General features: G+C 40.9%; 1 protein-coding gene across 2 annotated transcripts in view; it reads right to left on the bottom strand.

Annotated features, from left to right (window-relative positions):
- The window catches only part of uacab (uveal autoantigen with coiled-coil domains and ankyrin repeats b), a 39,196-nt gene extending 25,186 nt beyond the window's left edge, over positions 1–14,010 (bottom strand). Inside the window, exon 1 of one of the 2 annotated variants that reach the window (XM_013265068.3) lies at positions 13,895–14,010. Coding sequence is in view for 1 of the 2 variants with exons in the window: in XM_005461555.3 (XP_005461612.1) it covers positions 13,621–13,668 (48 nt within the window). In the remaining variant the exon portion in view is untranslated. Of the gene's footprint in view, positions 1–13,620; positions 13,866–13,894 lie in introns of those variants that run through there. The other variant, XM_005461555.3, reaches the window with a different exon arrangement.
- Between the last annotated feature and the right edge of the window lie 3,786 nt (positions 14,011–17,796).

Raw genomic sequence — 17,796 nt, forward strand, 5'->3', positions numbered from 1 at the left:
TATCATTTATCCCTAGAGATACCTGTTTGTGACATTAAAATAGCTGCATGCTTTGTGAATATCTCAATGACAATTTGATTTATTGGTGGGATAAGCTGTGGCAGTTAAAAAGCCAAAACTCTAGCTGGGTCAGTGTAAACGAGACCCTCAAGAGCTTAAATATCAGAAACTGTGCCACAGAAATCTCTCGAAGTGGCACGTAAACAAACAATGCAGGAACACGGAGCAGTTTTCATGAACAGTCAGGTGAACATGAAGGAAAGATGGACAATCCTGTTAGTAATTTATAAACTCAGTGGGACACTTTATAATCATCTTCTCTGTTACTGATGAATAGATGCAGCTCTCTGGCATACCTTTTCTAGCATTGCAGTTTGAGGCGGGAGTGTTTTTACACCAGCGCCCATACCATCGCACACATCCCTTTAATCTGTGACCACAGACCTGTGCGTAACGCGGTGAGCTGTGCAACTGTCTGAGCATGTAGGGTGTAACTGAAACCCCTGAGGGCCAGAGACAGAAAGGGTGCAGGAGAGAAAGACTGGGAGTATGTGAGCCAAACACACAAGGACAGGAGTGGGGTGGAGGTGTGAAAGTGACAAGATGCAGCATGCTTGCAGTCAATCTGTCGTTTTGGAACAGGTAAGCTGATGCTTCACAATAAAAGCCCCTCGTGCATTTGGGCCGACACTGATGGTTCAAGCCAGGTGTCTGGAGAAAACGAGGCACTGGTTGTCGGAATGTATATGAAGCATGTCTGGATAGCTGCTAAGCACAGAGTCATTCTTCCAGGGCTGGATGCATAAGAACAGACAGAAGCGCCCTCTGGTGGTCAGTAGAAAAATAACAAGTCAATGTATATCTGCATGCTCTGACCGAGAGGATAGGTGACTAGCATCAAAAGCATTAATAACACAATGCTAAGCTAAAGAGAATCCAAAGCAATTGTATCTTACAAGTATTTCTGCAAATAACAGAAAATGTATTACAGATACAAGTATGTATGAGAAAATTCTAGCAATCATTAGTACAAACTTCCATCACGCAGTCAGTGCCAGGTGCTTATATAAGATCACTGTCATGTGTTATTGTTCTCAGCAGCTGTGAATCTAATGAACATTCAGTGCTCAAGAAACAACAGAAAGTAAAAGGAAATACTGACTTAGATTAAGCACAAATTTACCAACTGCATAAGAACGCAGCCTTTGCACTATGACACACACAAAATGAAACATGGTGCCAACTCTGCAGTGACTGTTGAAACAGATCAGGATACAAAAATGTGTGAAGCTCTGAATATCTGTTAGCGTGCAGTAAGGTGAGCTGTTATCTTTGTGAAGGTTTAAGACACTTACGTAAAGCCTAACCCTGTGGGAACTAAAATAAAGCCCATATGGTAAAGTGGCTTTCAGGAGTTTCCTGGTGATCCTCCAAAGATATTCTTACTTGTGCTGCCCAAAATGGAGACTAGTCAATCCAACTATTAGGTCAAACCATTTTAGATGACACTTGACCCAGAGGGCAAAACTTTTCCCAGCTATTTTCCCTCAACGTCCGTGACCTGCTGCCAGGCCCAGGATCACCTTCCTCATTCCCTAAACCCAGTGGTCCTTGCCCCTGCCAACTCACCTGGAAAGGCAGTCTAATGACAAACCAGTAAGCCACGTTCTATAAGAAAGTCACTCAAGTTGTTGTTCAGCAGTACTTGCCACTGACAACATGCCACCACAACTCTGCAGCTCCGGCTCCACGCAAGAAAAAGGAAGGATGCAGCCCGCCTCACCGCAGTACCGTAAGCACAGTAGGTATTAGACCTGCTGAACATTCGCCGTCACTCTGATGGTGTTAACATACTGCCATCAGCATTTAGCCAACCACTGCCTCATGGAGCTGTTTTGATGACTGTACACTCTTGGTCACATCATCAAATAAAGATTTTGAGGCACAGATTTGTTAGGGAGCTACCAGTTCTATAACTTTTCGATTTCATTTCAGTTTTTCTGTAAGCCAGCAGCTTAGCTGACACTTTTTATAAAAATGAAATAACAATATCCCCCAGGAGGAGAATTAAAAACATGCAGGGTTATGAGTTTTGTCTCTAAATGACGGCTTGTATGACTGCTATTATCCCAGCTAGTCCGACCATGTGGAGACTTTATAAAGAAAAAAACCCCCAAAAACTCAGAGCTGTGGGGGAATAAAATTAATTCCCATTAGCTAGCGAGGGAATACTTGGGTCACTAATCCAGAAACACTACAGCAAATTAAGAAAGTATTGACTACCTTAAAGAGGTAGTATTATTTTAAAAATGCTCCTAAAATTTACATTTTCAGCCCCTGAAGGAAAAACACACACAGGAGGATCTGTGGGACAACAGCACTTTAGTGTTATTTTGCTGAAGGAAGCATTATGAACAAGCAGCACCCCAAGAGCACAAACCTCCATGAGGAAGCTCATTCTCTGGGTAGTATTTAATTTTAAGGGATTTTGTACATACTCACTTTATGTTATTTGGTATTTTTAAATGTACTTTAAAACATGTGAAGTTCGGTAAAAACGAGTGCAAAGAGCAGGCTTTTGTTATTTGCCTTGTATAAACCCATTCTGATACACTCAAAATGATTTAAGTACAATTATTTTTTATTCTTTTATATTTATATGACTTTAGTACATGGGTCAATTAAAATGTTATGATATTCAAATTTTTAGGTATTTAAATGGTAATAATTTGGTACTCTAATCTACACAAGTCATAATAAAATAATATCTGAAATATTTGAATATTTGATATTTAAAATCTCCGTATATAATTCCCTGTATGGCAATAGGGCAACAATGGCAGTAAGAAACATTGCTTTAAATCGCTCTATACATCATTATTAACACTTTATTATCACCTTCAGATCAATCTAATGACCTGAGAGGTCAGAGGTCAAATGAGTCATATTTGAAATCTTTACACTGTACTACCTATATGCTAATAATATAAATCCCACTTAAACTCATTAAGTTGACTTTGGTGGATTTAATCCAAAACTTTAATGGACTGTTAACGCGACCCCACTCTACACCATCCTTTGTGTAACAATCTATTACTGTATGCGAAGAATAGCAGAGTGAAAACCACAGGATTCTATTGTCTCTAATGGCGGTATGTGGTTAAGCAAGAAACGCTTTGGGCATGCTGGTACTTGGGCAGAAATACTATGTTGACACTTGTTTGGTCGGTTCTCTCTCTCCGTCTCTCTCACACCCTCTCTCTCACTCTCTCTCAGTCACTCACTCTCACATGAACACACACACACAAACTTTGGTATAAAACTTGAAATACTACAACTGAAATGCACTTACATGTGGTGTATTTACTGTAAATATGAGCTTACCAATTTTCCATATATATTATTATCATGCAACACACCAAAACATTAGTAAACATACTTCAAAAAATCTCCCTAGTCTTACACGTAAAGACCTCTGACAAACAAAAACAGTAACATAAATGTATGTAATAAAATAATATCCAATAAACAATAATTTAACAATTACTACACTGACTAAAACTATCAGAATTTTTTTTTTTTTTTTTTAATGCAATTGTGGAGAACACCTGACTCATGCCTGTTACAAAGCAGGCACTGGCTTGCCCCTCTGACATTGTCCAATGCACACATATTCTTTCCTATGACCACCTTCTTCCAAGAAAAGTCTATTTCCACATCTCAAAACCCAGCAGATGCACATTCACACCACAAATAGAGCATCAGTTCACTCTGCTGCACCGAGTTTCCATCAACACGCACTAAACAGAGACATTGGCAGCCACCATAAAGAGATATACAGCAAAAGACAGCATGCTCTGTGTGGCAGGTATTCTATCTAGTCTATAACCTTTTAGTGGCTATTGCACAAATAATACATACAGCTTCTTGAATGGACTTCACCTGTGTTTATCTATCACTGACTGATGTGACGCATTTTAACAAGGCATTTGTTTCATTTTAAAAACAATAAAATGACTGTATAATCTCATAAAAAGCAGACTTGTCTAGATCTCCAGTGACGACCTGTAGCTGAACACAGCAGTGGTGTTAAAGCGAAAGGCACTAATTGGCTGCACCACTTTGTTTCTCCCACTATCTTGTTTGTTCGTGACGACAAAGGGAACAGTGATTTTTTGAAAAAGTAACAAAACCGTCCAACTATGTTAGTGACTCCACATTTTTCATACGGCAGAGGCACGTGTCTAATCTGCAGACAGACAGAAACATACAAACAGAGAGAGCACAGCTTGATGGGGCTTAGTCCCTGCTGCTGAACAGCAGTTTGTCCTTCATCAGCAGAATCTTTGTCCCTCTGTTGCTCAGCGTGACTGATTGACTGACTGTGTGTGTGTGTGTGTACATTCTGACGTCAGCTGAAGCCCACCCAAAGTCAGTCAATAAACTAAGCCCCTTCTCACATGCCAACCTCCCATCACTGCCCTGACACACACTCACAGTTCATGTTACACATGAACAAACTGACTGAATGCAAAGCTCACACATGACAAACATGGTACAAAAAAAAAAAAAAAAAAAAAAAAAAGACATGCACTTAACCACCAGAAACAAATTTATGTTCCCTAGTGGTTGCAATACAGGATGAGCTCTCTGCTCCATGCAAGCAGTGGGAGGGGCCACAGCATGGGAACGCAGACGGGTAACACTGCTGGGATGACCTCACGGCCGCTCTTATGGAGCCAGACGTTAATCCTGAAACAACAGATCATCGTGTTGCCACTGACCATACAGCCGACACAACATCCAGCCTAAAGCAAACATGCGACCAGTCTGTCTGACAGTTTGTCTCCTTTGGTCAACGCAGTCAATTACTATTACTATTAATGGGGGAATAAGATGGGGCTTTATTGTCTTGTGCACTGAGGCAGCATGTCTGAATAAATGAACACAGCACTGTTCTAACCGCACACCGTTAGAGGGAAATGGAGAATTAAAAACAACAAAACACTAGGTCCTGATTACTGGTATGAGAGCTTCATAATGAAGCAAAGCCTGCTATCTAACAGCCAAGCATACACGGCATTTAGTCAGACAGGCGCTCGTCATGAGATTTAAACAGCCTTACAGTCTGACCAAGGATTAGCTCAAATGAAACACTCAGTCCATCCGAACTGAACCCCAAAAAGTAAACACCACACACACTGTGAAAATTAAGCAGGGTGGAAAAGAGGATTTTAATCAAATCTCGCCCCCCTCCAGCAGAGGTTAAGAACGCCTGCTGGGTGTCTCCAAGTTGCAGCCTAAACTTGCTAAAGGAGCTTCATAAGTAGGTAGTTTAAGAACGCTCAGTGGGTAGAAAGAAATTCCTGGGTGTTTAGGAGGCTGTAAAACATACAAGCTCCCCACAAAGGCAATAGTTTATCATTACAAATAAACAGACATCTCATCTTCCTCTAACACAGCAGTTTAGAAAAGCAGGGTTCTGTTTCAGCAAGCATTTTGTTTCTATGTGAACAAAGTTTAATATGTACTAAAAAGCTGGACTTGGCTTAATGACAGGCATGTTATAAATTCTCTGTTTATTTGTCCTGCCTTGCAGACCGAGGCACAGCCAGACAAAACACTCACTTGCAGACAGAATATACTTCACTTCCCTCAATGCCCCGCAATGCACTCTGCAGAGGGTAAGAACACAGCAGCAGATCTTTACAGAGATCGCCAAGGAGTGACAGTAACCGCAGGCTTGACAAACCTCAACATGTGACACCAGGCAGGTGGGAAAAAAGAGCAAATTTGGTTTCACACAGGCTCAATTCTAATGGGTAATTAGCTGGTACCATTTCTGAAAAGGTCAGTACCAAGACACTAAGATAAGTGGCTAGACTTAAAAGCAGCCGCGGGTAACAAATAATCCTTCCACAGAATCGTTGAAACCACGAGGGTTTGACTAAGACAGCTCTTTTATAGATCATGTTGACTCAAGGCTTTCCTTCAGTCACCCTGGCTTGAGCTGCACGAAAAGTGTGTGGCTGTAAAAAAAGGAAAAAAAAAAAGTGTACTCACAATATATTTTATTGTTATTTTTATTTTTGTTAGCCAAATTTGTAGTTTTCTTAATGTATTTAAGGCCTTTGTCACCCAGTGAGATAGACAGTGTTGCAGTCTAGCAGAGCAAACACGTAACACTGATTTCTTTAACTACACGATAAAATATACAAAACCTTTGTTTTCACCTAACTGACCTTCCAAAAACAAACAAAAAAACCCCAAAAATTTCAAACAAAGCCTTGAAACAAAGAAGCAGGAAAGTCAAATCTGCACAGAGCTCATTGGGAGACTTTATCACAATCACCATTTTTATCCCTGAGCAGAGAAACATCTGAAGAAGCTGATAGTGTTCACTGCCTAAAGGCTTGGAGCCATCACGTTCCCTTCTCCCATCCGCACCCTCCTTTTGTTAAAAACAACTTTGAAACCAGAGTCGTTTCAACTTCCCAACAAAACATTCCTGCTGCATGTGCCTCCTCTGTCCCACAGTACTTTGCCATCGACAACACCTCCCAGCCCCCCTCTCTATTTTGTAAAATAACACTACTTACAGGGTAAGGGAGGCTCCTACATTTCACCATTATTGCACATGCAAACCAAAGGAAGAGAGAAAAAAATCTGGGTGTGATCGTGCTGAAGCCAGGAAATACGGGGTAAAACTACTAATTTCTCTTAACAATGAAATTCATTTCCAAGCTCAAAATCCTGAAAATATAAAACTTGATAGATTATTAAAAAAAGATGGTTTTATAAATACAACAATAAAAAGTTGGGACACAAATTCATAACACTGTGAAGGAAAAATGACCATTAAACATCCATCCATCCATCCATTCGCTTCCGCTTATCCTTTCCAGGGTCGCGGGGGGCGCTGGAGCCTATCCCAGCTGTCATAGGGCGAGAGGCGGGGTACACCCTGGACAGGTCGCCAGTCTGTCGCAGGGCCAACACACAGGGACGGACAACCATTCACGCTCACATTCACTCACACATTCACACCTAGTGACAATTTGGATTATCCAATTAACCTATCCCCTCAAACTGCATGTCTTTGGACGGTGGGAGGAAGCCGGAGTACCCGGAGGGAACCCACGCAAACACGGGGAGAACATGCAAACTCCACACAGAAAGACCCCGGCCTGATGGTGGAATTGAACTCAGGACCTTCTTGCTGTGCGGCAATAGTGCTAACCACCGTGCTGCCGTGCATTAAACATCAAGATTAATTTTCATGTCAGATACAGATTTAATAAATAAGCTTTACGTGTTCAGTCACACTTGCTGCTAAAATCCTTAACATAATCCAAGCCCAAGAACAAAACTGGTTTTACTAGAGAAGCAGCAAATACTCTTTCATTAGACTGTGCTGCTACATATTTGCCTAAAGGAAGCTTCTCATTAGAGTGTTCAACCTGTCAGGAGGCTAACGGGGGTTTTCACGATCAGTAATTAAACTGACAGGTCTGAGCTCCCCTCTTCATAGCTCGTACACAATGCAAAAACCATCCAAAAACAAAACTGCCAGGAAAAAAAAGAAAGAAAGAAAAACTACAGTGACCATGAACACTGACCTACGGCAAGCTGCAGAGTGACTGCCACTCACCACCATAAAATTTATTGGTGATAAAAATACCTTTAGTGCTAACCAACCACAGGCATTTTTACAGTTGCAGCCATAAGAATTCAACGTGAGTCCCGTAACCTACAAAACACACAGCCTCTAGCTACGTGCCGAAAACCACAAGTGAAGCAATGGGACAATAACCTACACACATACTTAGCAGGCCATTACTAGGTCATAAAGTGGATCTATGCTTTTCCCCTATTCCCCTATTTTTTTAAATTTACTTCATAGCTACAATGAATGCAAAAATGAATTGTTCTAGCTTGTTTGCATAGTGAAAGTCAAAAATCACAAATTAAATTAAAACCCGAGGAATCACCCAGACCTGTAGATGCTATTATAATGATGAAAAAAAACAAGTGCGATAGCAAAAACATAACCACCGCCAAACACTTAATGTATATGCAAGAAGTTAAAGTCTGCCTAGCTGAACTTTGTGACTTTCAGACAATAATTTGAGTTTTACTGTTCCTCTGATTTTCAGTGACAATTACAGTGTCAGTCTGGCCACTCTAAATTGCCGCCTCAATAGAGGCACAGTGACAGCTACAATTAAGTTACAATTCAAGCGAACGTCATGTAGAAAATACTGAGCAGTCATAGAAGACAGATGGACGACAGAGCAGAACAAAACACAGTTATAAAATTTCATGTGTTTGTACTGTCAGGGAACAGACTGGATCTGAACAAGAGACAGATACAGACATCCGCAACTCATCTAAATTTTCTTAACAACAAGCCAAATACTTTGCTTCCCACGATTGAAATGAAAGCTAGAGAAAATGACACAGTCCTTCACCTTGACGTCAGCCCAGTTACATATAGACCTTGGACTCTATTTCATTTCCTGATCTTTCTCTTTATCTTTACACTAAACGTTACGATGGGCTCAGCAGACTTAATGATATTCTGATCATGGACACATGATGTAGGTGCAGGTGTATAATGACGGCTTAGGACAACATAGATGAGCATCTTTAAGCACTGATGTCATCGCTCAGTCGTAGCATAACCGACAATCATCCAACAGTAGCAGAGATGTTTTATTTGATTTGATGTGTTTGACATTGCAAAACAATGCGTTTTTATTATTACACACTGTATTCTCCCGGAAACTCTATTTTGCAGTGATTTTTAACCTCTCATAAACCACAGCCTTGTATCCTGTATATCTGCTGGTTACAGGTAGGTGCCCCAACATGCCACCATCCACAGGAGATCTGACAGAGGTAAAGATCTGGCTTTAGGCCTCAGTGAAGCAGGAAGTGTGTAAGAGATTAACAATAACGAATGATTACATGCAGAGTGATGTATAAACACAGAGAGTGAAAAAGGTGAGTGAGGAATACTCAGTGTATCAATGCAGCGTAACTACGGGAGGATTCAGGGTCACCTGATCCAGCTGTGAATTTATGCTTTAAGAAAGAAAAGTTTTAAGCCTGATCTCAAAAGTAGAGAGGGTGTCTGTCTCCTTAATCCAAGCTGGGAGCTGGTTCCATGGAAGAGGGGCCTGAAAGCTGAAGGCTCTGCCTCCAATCCTACCTTTAAATACCCTAGAAAGCCCACACCCTGAGAGGGACGTGCTCTATTCGGGTGATATGGTACTAGGGATGGGTATCGTTTAGGTTTTATCTGATACCGGTGCCAAACCGGTACTTTTGAAACAGTGCCGGTGCTTAAACGGTGCTCGAACCGGTGCTCGAACCGGAGCTTAAAGAATGGAGAACACAAACTTTGTCCAAAAACCTCTCATGTTTAGATGTTTCCACTTTTTCTTTGGTCATTTTAGCCTTTTTGGCCAGGGTGAAGGGAGTATCTGCCATCAAACAAGAAGACAGCCGCATGTAGCTACGACAGTGTTTGCTAGTTCACCTTACATGCATTAATTTAATAATGTGGTTAGCGTACTCAACGTTAATTACACACGAACAACATGAAGCTACTCACGCAGAGGAGAACGGATGCTGCTGCCATCATCATCCTCATCATTTCTGCTACGCTGACAGGGCTAGGGGCCAGGACTCTACTCTTCGGGTTTTTGGGGTATGTTGCTAACTCCGGGTCCGATAACAGGCACCACACCCGCAGTAGATGTGCTCGGTATGAGGTCTTGCAGCAAGCTATCAAATACGGTGCATTTCTCAGCTTTTAAAAAAACGCTATGCGTCGCCAGGTGTTTCATCAGATTCGAGGTGTTACCTCCTTTGCACAGTATCACCTTAAAACACTTGTTGCAGGCTGCTGAGTTTGCATCTTTTGCTGTGAAGTAAAGCCAGACTTTTGACCGCTTCACCTTGGGCATTTTTAATCTGTAGCTCTGCTCTAAAAGAACGTACGTACCTGGGCCCGCCTACTATCTTTGGAAAGGTAAAATGATTGGCTAGAATCCAAAGTGTATGACATCTCAGGAAAAAAAAGCACCGAAATAAAGCACCGAAATGTACGCTGCTTTTCAGTCTGGTTACTACCGTTTATGTCAGAACCGGTACCCATCCCTATATGGTACTGCGAAATCTTTTAGATAAGATGGGTCCTAATTATTCAAGACCTTGTGAGGAGAAGGTCTTTAAATTTGATTGTGGATTTAACAGAGGCCAATAAAAAGAAGCGTTTTCAAAAAAATGGCCTGGAGGGGTGTCTGCCACAACAACACAATGAATTAAAAAACTATAGGCAAGTGACACAGAACATTTTAGCTGGTTCTGACAGCCATATCTTGAGAAAAAGAAAATCCAAACCTCAGTTTTGCTTTGCTCATTCTGGTCTAACAAGGCTATCATGGATGAATCTGCATTAGAAAGACTTTCTATCATGGAGGCACTTAAAGTGATGTCTGACAGGTTTAGTGTCTCCTTCTCTGATAACCAAATCATTTGTGTATCTCAGTGGTTTCAGTTTCACGGGCTGTACTGAACGCATAAAATCCAGCTGACACGATGGATGTTCACTGTGACAACAAGAAGATACTTCGACAGTGCGGCCAAATCTCAAATCTAACCAGGAAATCATTTTTCTCTGGTTACCCTGCTGGAGTTACAACTTTCTGCTCGTACCTCAGTAGCCTCGGCTCTGAAAGCACACCACCCACTATCTCCTGAAACAAACAGATATCACTTTTTTTTTTGCAATCCGAGTATGTGGTTATCTAAAATGTTTGAGGAATGCTGATCGGAATCTTGCTGAGACATTCCTAGGCACATTTTCTTTTTGCTTTATATTTATTTTTATGTTGATAGGGATCTGCTTTTCATAACCCAATAATATTTTCCACAAAGGAATGTCTTTCAGGAACGGACAATGATTGCACGTGAACTTCAACATTCAGAAAATATCAGCAGCTAAACTGAGAGTGGAACAGGTACAGCCCCATACTGTCAGACAGAAAAAACAATCTTGTGTCGCTTCTTTCCATCACATGATCATGGCATTTAAACATGACAATGCTTGTCGTACGAAGCCTTGTAGTTAATCACGCTTCTCCACAGAAGAATAGGCCTCTACACAAAAGAATAACTGAAACTGGAGGCTTGCCTTTTGCAACCGTGAGCCAAACCAACAGACTTCATCCTGTCTTTAATCTACAGCTGGTATTAAGGGAATGCCATGGCATTTTGAATCCTGGATACTAAGTTTTCAGCTTTGTTTGGTAACATAGTCAGCATTCCTCAGCTGAAATAAGTTCTTGGTAATGCGTGACAGGAAAACCTGATTAGCCAATAAGCAGGCAACTGTGGAAGACAACGGTAATGACACTAAATATGATGCTTATGGCTTCTTTGTTAAAAAACAAAACCTTTTTCTCTGAATTTTAACAACAGGGGACACAACTGATACATTTACAAAAGGAGTGGGGAAAGATGGAGTTTCCTCCATGGATTTGTTTTCTTTGGCCAGGATTGAGTTACAGTTTCAATACCCCCCACCCACCCCCACGACTGCCTCTCCCACTTGAAAAATGTGCATGTATTTCTTAATGATTAGTCACGCCACCCAGAAAGAGCAAGCAAGTTCACCTCACTGTGCACCAGCGAGCGAGGCACGCATCTAAAACGTTTAGCGCTTAATGCCGTTCACCTTAATGCCTCGGTGAGTGATTGACTGGTTGATTTGCGTTTCACAAACATCAAAGTGCAACAGGTGGTGATGACATACTCCTTCTATGTGTTTGTTTACCTGTGCAAGCACAAAGATCTTACCTGAAGCAGAACAGGTTTGTTAAGCATTTTAAATTATTACCCATGTTTTGTTATGTTTTGTTTTTTTTAAACACACCTTTTATCTGTAGGTGTGCTAATATTTCCTCTTCTGCCTTCACAGAGGAATGCAACGGGAATGTTAGCCCAGTGTAAATGTCACATCTGTTTCCTCAACACAGCCCACATCGAGCTTTTCCTCAGGGTGCTATGAAACAAATGGAACAGAAAGTCTGCAAGCTTTTTTTGCTTCTTTTTTAAAAAAAAAAAAATGGGTGTCTGTGCTTCTGTCAGAGGGGGTGAGACAGCCGTCAATACACATACAATACCATTTCAATCTCGAAAGGCTTCTCTTCTCTTCGCTCCCTCTCTCCTTTTATTTAAACGGGGGCCGGATAGTTTACCACACACAGCTCCTCTGGCTTTGTGCCTTTCTCATGGTAATTGCTGGGAGCCGAAAACAGAGTGCAGTGCCAAACACCCACTGCATGCTGAACTGTGCAGAATTGTAATGGCTGTCTATTCAGCAAAGTTCATACGTCATCGCTGGATTGTGAAGAATCAATTCCACCCTATGGTCAAAGCTGAGGGTATTCAAATTATGGGAAAAGCCTAGAACTGATGGATATTTCCGGCTGTGTGATCATGCAGATTGTAACAAACTTATATAGACTTTTGGAGGCATCGGGCACTGATGGCTAAATTTGACAGTGGAGTTGCACAGTTAGACTTTAAATACATTGTCTCCATTTTAGTAGTTAATCAGTGCAGCTGAACAAAACAAAGGATTAACTCAGACTATTGTAAAGTTTAATGTTCAACTTTGTCATCTATGTCACGCCGTACTTCACGGTAAACGTCTGAAGGTCTGCTACTCTTCAATAATAATCGTGTATTAATAAAAATAATAATGCACTGCTTTTGTTAAACAAAATAAACACAAAACAGCCACCACTGGTTTTCCTGCTTTTACATTACGTAAGCACTGAATGGAGAACACTAAGCTCCAGTCTCCAAATATGTCTACCATTCATGTTGGTGGACAAAATATTAGAAACACAAGCAATACACCACCACACTAGATCCTTGTTCAAGCGCGATCATGATCATGACTTTTTCTTAAACAGATCTACTGGAAAGTTTCACGGACATGGTTTCAGTAGCTGTAGGCTGGTAAAGAGAACACACTGGTGCATTTAGACAACCAAAAACAAAACATCATTCAAAAGCTCTCAGTGTGTTCACAAGACACAAATGAAAGGTGGGTCGAAGTGCACCACAGCTTTTTTTAAGGACCACAAATGTCCCCTGTGACAACGAACAGCAGAACAGGCACTTTGTGGTATTGATTTGTGGTGCTTTTCTCCAGAGCGCGCTTTGTCAACAACAACAACAAGAGCACAGCTCCAGCAAATTTAGGCCAGGTCATAAAAATCTGAACCTGGCCTAAATCTGCAGTATAATAAACTTTGTCGAGCAGGCCACGACCTCCGCTTGCGCTTGCGTGTGTGTGCAGGTGCTTGAACGTGCTGGCGGGGTGTCTGTTTTCCAGGGGAGCGCGCGGGCAGCCACCGTGGGAACATGACCGCGGTTAGCGTGGTCGCTAAGAAAGGGAGGCGAGGGTTACAGACAGCAACCCGCGGAGGTACAACACAGCGTCGGGTCACAGCGCCGTTCATCAACGCGCAGCTGACCGCTCCAGCGGTGGGAAACAGAGAAAATGAGCAAAACCGAGAAAATAAATGATCAACTTACTGTGATGGTAACTTCGTGCTTTTTCAATCGATACTTGAGGCTCTTCATCTTTGAAAGTTGAGGTCTCCGGTGTTAAACTTTTCCTGCACTGGACAAGTTCATTAAAAAAGTGCAAAAGTAATGCTGAAAGTTGCCGCAAAGTAAGTTTAATCTGCGCCGATTCCTCACAGAGCAGGTTTCACCTGACGCCTAACCTCAAATTCCCGAAACTCCCGTCGCACTGCGACTGACAACCTGTGAGCCAATCAAACCAAACCAACCGGGTTCTGTTCACCTTTAATCCAATGGGCAGTAGCGGAGGGCGGGACTTCCTTGGAGAGTGGCCGCTGGGAACAATTGGAGTCGTCCTGGGACAGAAGCCGGTGTGACGTCAGGATTACCTGAAGAATGAACGCCTACAAACAATTACCCGTAAACATCGATGTAAACTGAAAAAAACAAAACAAACAAACAAACAAACAAAAATTATATGCTGTTTAAACATCACAACATCCTCTAATCCCCCTCCTGCCCAGAGTGCCCTGAAACATATTTTAATAATAACTGTGCGTTTACCTGTCATTACCCTCATTCCTGTCATTACCAAAGTCCAACGTATTGTATCGAATAATAAATGTGCACTTGAACACATCACAGATTTCACCAGTTTACCCGAGTATGAGTCTATTTACAAAGAAAAAAGGAAAACAGCAACAACAAAAGCATAAAGCATCTGTAAGATTTTTTTTACAAGGACAACACCAGCATGAAATATATTTACCTCTACAAACTTTTATTTTGCACTTATTTGGAATAAGTACGTAAGGCTTGATTTAAATTTAAAATATATATGACTATATAAATATTCCGCTGTTCATTGTACTGCAGGGTATTTACACTGACTTAAGATTTGACAGAAAAGCATCCACAGCAGAAGTTTTTTTTTGTCAAGCTTGAGCTGAACAGTGATTGTTATTTACCCACTGACTGAAGATGTTAATATAGAGTTAATATAATATCAACTGTTTGTCACAAGCCCAGAAAATAACTTTCCTAGGCCAAAGTTTACAGTGGCTGACTGATTAAATATTAAATTATTAAACAGTGAGGGCATGTATCCACATATAATGTCAGTATAACGCGTTCGGCTAGCAGATTGCTCCCTGCTCCCTCTTCAGTTTACAGTCTGTTTTATGCTTCTTTTCTCTCTCCCTTTATTTGAGCCTCATGAAAATATATCAAGTCCATCCAAGTGTAAAATCTACAAAGAAGGAAAAACAATAGCAAATTAGGGGAAGGGAAAAGGCTGCCCTCTTGTGGTCTTTAATCACCCTGCTTTGGTCGACAGGGCCAGCTTTAATGAATCAGCCAGTAAGTCATTGAAAGTAATTAGTAATTAGTAAATAAACAGGCAAACTAACATAATAGCTGGTATATAGGCTTACTGTTAAAATACTACTCAATAAGAGTTAACACCTGTTAACATGTCTCATTAATTAATTCTGAGATGAGGATTTCCTGGTGTTCCTCTCATGTTGTATTTCTCACTTACCTTAAAGCTACCAGAGACTTTATAAGAGCAAGACTTCAGCGTGTCTCTTCCTTTGTCTACGTCCCCATGGCAACAGCCTTACCACAGCGACGTTTCCTTGGAGAGCATCTCTCATCCACACATCTGGGTGTGTGCGCACGCGCACGCAGTGACCTGGCATTAAACGTTTGACTGTAAATCACAGACTGAGGCGGGTGTCATGGTTCGAACATTTACTCGCTGTCAGGAATTATTTACCTGCCACACCTACAGTGTGCCCGCGTGCACAGCTCATGCGCAGATACAGAATGACAATGTTTAATCCATGTACACTGAAGTGTACAATTCTGGGGATTTTTTAGCCACTATTCTCATTTTATGCACCAATTTGTAATTTCAGATGGAATTAATGTGCTTCTTCACTCCACTACTTTTAATATAACAGCTATAGATATAAAATAGCATAAATATTTCTCCAGGCTTCTTGAAGAACATTCAAAGGATGTTGGCTGCCTTTTGTTCTGTTCTCTGTCAGGATGATCCCACACTGCTTTAATAATGTTGAGGTCCGGGCTCTGAGGAGGCCACCGTGTGTTTTTTCTATCTAGGTATGGTTTTACAGCACTGGCAGTGTGTTTGGAATCATTGTCATGATGAAAAGTTTAAGCTGATGGCAATCACCTCAAACTTTTCTTATATTTTTAATCTTAGCCTCTGGAGCAGTGACATTTCTAATACGGAAATCTGAAAATCTGCCTATGTTGTCCCTTTCAAGATTCAAGATTCAAGATTCTTTATTTGCCACGTGTCTAGTTATCCAAGTACAACAAACAATGAAATGTGACCTGATACGCTCCTTGACTGTGCATAAAAGAGAAAGAGAACTTTATATACAGTGAATGAGTATATACAAAGAGGACATTATGTGCAAGTGGGTGAGTTATATATATATTGTATAAATAAAGATAAAATAGAACAATGTGGAAATTTACAGCTAGTGGACATTGCGTGGGTAGTGTATTGTGCCGTAGTGAAGCCAGAAGGATCAGGATGATATGAGAATGTGGTAATGAGTCCTGTCTCAGACACTTATGGATGATTGGTGGGGGGGGGCATGTCCTGATTCAGCACACTGATGGCCTGAGGATAAAAGCTCCTCTTGAGCCTCTCTGTTTTTGCCTGGATGGTGCGGAAACTTCTGCCTGATTACAGAAGCTGGAACAGTTTATTGCTGGGATACTGGGATTTCCCCCAGTATCCCAAGGAGTTCCTCAGGGCTCCATACTAGGACCATTGTGTTTTTTTTCTCACTTCATAAAAACCTTTGTGATAATTTACCAAATGCTGCATTCATTCTTTATGCAGATGATGCAATTATATTGTTCATCTCCTTCAGCAGCATAAACCCTTAAATTTCTCCCGTCTACCTTTGATGTTGTTCCGTCCCATTTAACTCAACTTAAGTTTGTGTTAAATCTAGAGAAATCCAAGTTCATGTTATTCTCAAATGGGAAAGAGTTGTTTTCTACATTTCTTAAACCTAAAACCATTCAAGGAACTGAAATTGAAATGGTCACATAATACAAGTATCATAATAGATCAAAATTTGTCATTTAAAACTCACATTCAAAGAATTGTGTCCAAGTTGAAACTAAAACTAAGTTACTTTTTTAGAAATCAACATCATTTCTCTCTCAAAGTGAGAATACATTTGATTTATGCACCTTTTTTTATCTTTATTGGATTACGGTGATCTGGTTTTTATAAATGCACCTGCCTAGTACCTAAAGAGGCTAGATACTGTCTGCCATCGTGCTTTGTCTTTTATTCTTTTATTGTTGGCTGTGGAAATCATGTACATCAGTGTTCTCTGTATGCTGCTGCTAAATGTCCATCTCTGTACAGTACATCCAGAGACTTTCCCATTGGTTGGTTTTTCTCTATAAATCTCTCCTTGGCTGGTTCTCTCTTATTTGTGTGTTTATATGTGTTTAAACCACAACCTATATTGCCTTCACTGTCACAACATCATGCAATTGATTGTCTCGAAATCTTGTCACGGAATATTGTATTTGTTTTTAATTGTTGTGTTGTCATGTGTCTTGACTTTTGCTGCCATGATGCCAGGTCTCTCTTGGAAATGAGTTTTGGATCTCAATGAGACTTTTACCTGGATAAATAAAGGATTAATAAAACAATAAATAAATCAGATGGCCCAGAATCTGATGTTACTTATTGCACTTTTCTGCATTCATTGTTTCATCAGTTTTCACCACTGACTAAAATGCAGCTGGAAACCATGACAGAGCCTCCATGTTTTACAGATGGCTGTAGACATTCACTGTTGTTTCTCTCGACCTCCTCTGTGCATATTTATGACAACCAAAAATCTCAAATTTGGATTCATAACTACACAAGACCTGTTGTCACTGGTATTTAGTACTGTTCATGTGTAATTTGGCATACCTCAGCCTTTTCCCTTACTTAAGAATGACTTCTTGACAGCCACCCTTCCACTGAGACCATTTCTGATGAGGTTTCAGCAAATATTTTAAAGACACACTGCAGAGACTGCCAAGTGTTGGGCTGATAGCTCTTTGGGAATCACCTTGCTGATGCAAAAATCCAATTTTGTGTCTGCCAAACTGTGCATTCTTTGGACTTCA

This window comes from Oreochromis niloticus, linkage group LG1 (assembly GCF_001858045.2).
Source record: "Oreochromis niloticus isolate F11D_XX linkage group LG1, O_niloticus_UMD_NMBU, whole genome shotgun sequence".
NCBI lineage: Eukaryota > Metazoa > Chordata > Actinopteri > Cichliformes > Cichlidae > Oreochromis > Oreochromis niloticus.